The sequence below is a fragment of the Cryptomeria japonica genome, unplaced genomic scaffold (assembly GCF_030272615.1).
Source record: "Cryptomeria japonica unplaced genomic scaffold, Sugi_1.0 HiC_scaffold_2509, whole genome shotgun sequence".
Taxonomy (NCBI): Eukaryota; Viridiplantae; Streptophyta; class Pinopsida; order Cupressales; family Cupressaceae; genus Cryptomeria; species Cryptomeria japonica.
The window spans coordinates 1-5,879 of NW_026730771.1; the positions used below are offsets into that span (position 1 = coordinate 1).

At 36.6% G+C, this 5,879-nt stretch overlaps 1 protein-coding gene across 1 annotated transcript; it reads right to left on the bottom strand.

Annotated features, from left to right (window-relative positions):
• Positions 1 to 756: 756 nt before the first annotated feature.
• Positions 757 to 4,570, bottom strand: LOC131053191 (glucan endo-1,3-beta-glucosidase-like; the record flags this gene model as incomplete). Its single annotated transcript, XM_059216414.1, has 5 exons — positions 4,413 to 4,570; positions 4,091 to 4,142; positions 3,799 to 3,988; positions 2,641 to 3,621; positions 757 to 952 (listed from the first exon to the last, which is right to left on the bottom strand). Coding segments are annotated over exons 1-5 (1,577 nt in total), but the record flags the coding sequence as incomplete, so codon positions are not given.
• Between the last annotated feature and the right edge of the window lie 1,309 nt (positions 4,571 to 5,879).

Below are 5,879 nucleotides of genomic sequence, written 5' to 3' on the forward strand. Positions count from 1 at the left end.
ACTTTTCCCATTGAAACAAAAGAAATTTAAAGTTACCTTGTCTGATACTTGACTATGTTTCTGCTGCTGCAAATCGCCTCTTTTAAACAACTTCATGCACCTTCACAGTCTTTGAATAGAAATTTTCCCTTTTACTAGTAAATCACCTTCTTCAAAGTTTGGTGTCTTGAGTTCAGCTTCTTTCTATGGCAACCCCCTTTCCATCAAAGATGCAGCCTTTTCTCACTTTTCTAAAGACAACCTCACATTACATGCTGCCAGCAGAGTTCTACTAAATACAGGATTTTTCAAACACAAGCCTCTCAAAGGGAGCAAACACAAACTCAAAGGAGCAAACACAAATGGATACCAGTGCTACCATTACTATATGCATGGTGACCATTATCTCTTAACAATCTCTTTGAACTCATTCAAACACAAGTACTATGACATTCTCACCGTGGAATGGGCAAACATCTGCGATGGACTCCAAGCTTCAGCTTCTTCCTTGCTAGGTTGCTTCAAACTCTTCAAAAACTGCCAGTATTTCTTTTGTTCTCCCAGCGGTGACTAAGTCAACTCAGGTCTTAATCTTTTGTTATCCTCCGTATGCTAGTGGTCAAACATTGAGAACTCCATTGTTCTCCAATCGGCTTAATATCCTTTTCTCGACTGAATAGCAGCTTTTCACAAATCTGATTGATTCTCCTTCCAAGTGGCAATTTCAGTAACCTGCCTTCTATGGCAGTGGCTTCTCTTTTTCTTCTCACAAATTACCTGTGATTCCATCCTTTAAGTTGCAGCTTCTTAGTCTCTATTTTCTGCAGCATTTCTACTTTTTCTTCAACATTTTTGCACTCCAATGAATCACCTTCTGTGGTAGCGGCTAGATCTCCTTCTATAGCTGTCTTTCTCTTTCTGCAATTAGAGGCCTTGTCTTCAGACCTGCATTCTTCTTCTACCTTTGGCCTCCCTAGATTTTACTGTTGCTTAAAACAGCTAAGAACTATCCTTAGGCATCCTCAATTCCCAGCTAACACAATCGACCGGGCTCTGATACCACTAAAGGAAATGAAGCAGAACATGATACAAAAACAAAGTATGGAAAAAACAGAGCAGCACACACGAAAGACAATTTTTTATTTATCAGACCATATTTTCCTTCTTCCATTCATCTCACAAAATGATTACAAAATGCCTCTTTTAATGGAGGTCTTAGATGTTTCTATAATATTTGCAAAAGCAATTTTAGTCTATTGGACGCAATCAGCCAAATATAGTTGAACTCGTTACAATGTGTTTAAGACTATGAGCCAAATGTAGTTGTAATAATAAGGCCCACTGGGGCAGGCTATGCTCCGGCTTTCACCTCTGCCCCTGGCTTTGACTTTGCTCGACCAACAGGCTCTCCAGCTGCCCCTTGCTTTATCTCGTAGCCTATATGCGCATCTCTTGATCTCGTACGGTGGACAGGTTGGAGTAGATGTAAGTCCTGCTAATTCTGTAAACATTTGTGCATACGGAGCATGTAGATGGGGTAGGTGAGATTAGACTCCAACAAATAATAAGATATGCAGAGTTTCTCAGCTTAATATTTCTTTTAATCTAGTTAGTTTTTTTATATAAAATACTAAGATAAGCAGATTTTCATAGCTGAATATTTCTTTCAGTATTTTGGGAGTATTGTTTGAATTATCATAATCTTTCATCTTCAGCATTAATTTCTAAATCATAGCATCTATAGCTTTTATATCAACCACAGGCTCCTTGCCCTTTACTCCTGGTGTCAAAGGGCTTGTCTGGAAACCCTCATTATCCTTGTCCTCAACATCTATTTTCAATAGGATAGTGCATCAAGATAGTAAGGAAACTTTCATGCACAACTGTATCACCCACTGCCACTTTCAACATTCTTAGAAAATCATCCATAATGGTGCCTCTTGATATACCCATCCTGCCCATCATAAACTTACATGCTCCAATCCGAATGTCTAAACATTGATTGCCCACAAGAAGGAAGATGATAAATGTTGCATAAGCAATGATACAAAACTGCCTTAAGAACCGCTGCCAGTTATAGCACAATCAATTCTTCTGGAGGCTTTGAGATGCCAAATGGGATGGCCAAAAACACAACCTAGCCTTAAAGTTTTTGAGCATAAGCTAATAGTTCAGAGCTCAATGAGGCCAATCTTCCACCTTCCTACTTTCCAAATAAGATATATCCTGATTCACTCCTCCATTTGTCATGTGATCCGGTATCCCATTCTGTGTTAGGAGCCTCTGTTTTTTAAGTTTGCAGAGGGATTATATTGAGGGTGGGATTGAAATGTTTTCCAACACTTAATTTAGATTCCCGTGAACAAACTTAAGAATAATCTTTTGAGGGAAAATTTCTTATTCAAGTACTATTTTCTTAAAATAATTCAATCAAATTATTTAGCAATATTGTTGTTAAGAAAACTCATGGAACTACCAACATTTGAAACTTTAAACTTGCCCAATACTAAATAATTCATTGTACTATTAACAAAAACAATTTTAGATGTAGTATTCAACTTTTTAAAAAATTTATGGTTTTCTTTTGAGATACAAAGAAGGAATCAATCATTTGCTAGATTACTGTTAGATATATATACACCACTTTTAAATCCCTGGAACTTTCAGGTGAGCTGAGCGGAGGGTAAACAGAACTTTCAGCTAGGAAGTCCATAGGGTAGACAGGAATTTTAGTGGTATCAAACAGACCAAAATGGCGCGCCTCAGCCCCAGTCTTCTGATTCTCATTGAACAGTGTAAAAATATATGTCTCAATTGTCGTTCCAGGTCTCTTTGGTGTTCCTGCATTTGACAAAACATGCTTGATGAGATTGTTGTTGTAAGTTCGGGCATTGTCCACAGTAGCCACGGCATTGCCTGCAGTGGGCCACCCACTTTCAGTTATTACAATTGGAATATTGGAATGTCCCAGCTTTTCCATAGCAGATATAAAAGCGTCCACAAAAACGTCGAACAAGTTGTTATACATTAAATTGCCTTCAGTCACCACAGTACTTGTCGATCTAAACAGCGAATAGTCTGCAGAAGTTGAACCTGCGGAGTTTTTGTAGCTGAAGTATGGATAGACGTGGGCCATGAAAGGGGAGCCATTATCTGATAGAAAGTTAAGGATAGCACTCATATCCTCACCAAATGTTCCCTCAGACGGAGGAAATGAGTTGTTCAACACGGACGTTGGGTATGGTGTGGAGACCTTGATGTTGTTCTGCAGATCAGCCTTCCTCAATGCCCTCTGAATGTTTTCCATTGCAGGCAGGAGATACAAAATGAGTGTTCTATTTAAAAACACCTCGTTTCCCACTGCAATGTATTTGATGTTGACAGAAGGATGGAATTGTTTAATGTTGTCATTCACCCATATGTTCGCTACATCCTGGTCATCTGCAATCGTCTGAAGCTCAGCGTTGCGAACTCCCACAATCACTTCGATTCCAGAATTCTTCAGGGCCTGCAGGGCGTCCTGACTTGCAAAGTATAATCTCACCTTTCCTATGTTGTTTGACTGCATCAGATTCACCTCCTCATTGTGATAAGGCAAACTGTCTGAAAGCATTCCATAGCATACTCTTATCTTTTCACCATCTGTGAGAAAATTAAGAGATTTATATGTGTGAATATTAAGAGATTTCGTCAAAATGAGATGAATACAAATCACGTTTAATACGACAAAACTTAGTTTAGTTCTATTTAATTTTTTTAAAGTTAATATATGGGATTTCATTGACAGGTCATTTTCACAAACTATTAATACTAAAATACAAGGGAATTTTCTTAAGTTTTCAAGGAATGTCTTTTTCGTATTGTTTATGTTGGCATTATAACTGGTTGTTTTTCCTATGTGTTCTCCATTCTTCATTTTTAAAGAATTTTGCTTGCTATAGTCTCTGATTGATTCTGTAACAGAAATAGGATCCCAGTTTTCTTTAGGGATCTCAATTTTCTTTTTAATCTAATCAAAATTATAAAATAGCTCTAAACTATAAGATTAAATTAGCAACCAGTAGTAGCCACCAGATAATATTACAATACAAACATAGCACTACCAAAACACGTCAGGGCAATTGCGAAAAATTTCCAATGGACCACTCTCATAGTAGATGGACCTGTCAATCAGTGACTACAAGCCCTAGTATAAGCTACATTTATCGAAACTACAACCATTGAATGAATCATCGGTCCCACTGCCTCACCCAACCCTTGAAATTTAAAGCCTTGTATACCCGTCACCCTTAACACTACCCTAACCAGTTTAGCATCTTCCAATAGAGGCATTGTGTATCCACTAGTAATCCTTGTACCATAGCTTTTTCTTATAATCATACAAATGTGCAGGCAATTTTCTCAATGTCTGCATCTTCAACATCAATTCCTACATCGTAGCATCTATAGCTTTTATATCAACCTCAAACCCAACTACAGGTCTCTTGCCCTTTCCTCCTGGTGTCACAGGACTTGTCAGGAAACCCGCATTATCCTTGTCGTCAATATCCACTTCAACTGGATAGTGCAGCAAGAGAAAAGAAACTTTCATGCACAACTATATCACCCATTGCCACTGATTCTGTAATAGAAATAGAACCCAAATTTCCCTTTTTAATCTAATCAAAAACATATTGTATATGGTGAAAATCGATAACAATAATGACAATATTGAAAGGTTAAATGAATTCAACCACAAAATCCTAGCCTAACAACAACAAAGATCCACCATAACATATGAAGATTACCTAAGACAATGCAAATCAAATGAAATCACAAAGATTATACCATCACATGTCCAATAGGGTTTGGATCTCCATTCTTTCTATCTCCATTGATCTTGCTTGATGTATTTGCTCTCAGATTTTATGTGCACAAGAGCTCAACAAAGAACGGAATGTGGTTGCAAGTAGGATCACATATGCCAAGTAGTCAATTGATCAAGTAGTTAGGGTTTAATAATGAAGGAAGCCTCTCCTTATATAGAAGACACAATATGAAATGGAGGGATAAGATTGAGAGGTGTAAAAGGAGGTCGGCTATGATTAGAGGGTAGGTAAAGAAAATAATAAAATAATGAAAGGGTAGGTAGTGTAGGAATTAAGAGATGAATGACATGTGTCATGGGTAGAAAAGGCTAATGAATTAATTAAATAAATAAAGATTTATTTAATTAATAGGAGGAAGTGAGATCAATTAAATAAATAAGATATTTATTTAATTTAGGAAAAGGATAATTTAAATAAATAAATGTATTTATTTCAATGAGAAATAAGGCTAGAAGAGGATAAATGAATGAATTAAATAAATAAAGATTTATTTAATTAATAGAAGAATTAGGCTTAGATAATTAAATAAATAAAATTTATTTATTTAGACTGGACAATTTTGAGTGTCTACACATATAATAAAGATTAAACCAACCTCTCAATTATTCCTTTTAGAGATCTATGTTTGTAATAATCTTCTATACTGTAACAGGAATAGAACTCTAATTTCTCTTTTTAATCTAATGAAAAAAATATAATATCTGTAAGATTAAATTGACACCCAATAGTAGCCATCGCATAAAATTGCAAAACAACCACAAAACTACCAAAACACATTAGGGCAATTGTGAAACACAATCATTTCCTCATATGTCAGTCAAGTTAGTCTTGGCCGGTGGAAGAACGGCAATTGCGAGAAGAATCAACGGAAGCATGGAACGGAAATTGCAGTCAAGTCATTAAAAAAAGACGTCGCTTTTCTCCATACAGAATAGCACGAAAGTACAACTAACCATACATAAAAAGAGGCATACAAATTCGCTAACATGCAATGACATACGGCGACGGTGTCGTTTGTTGAACGGAGAGCCG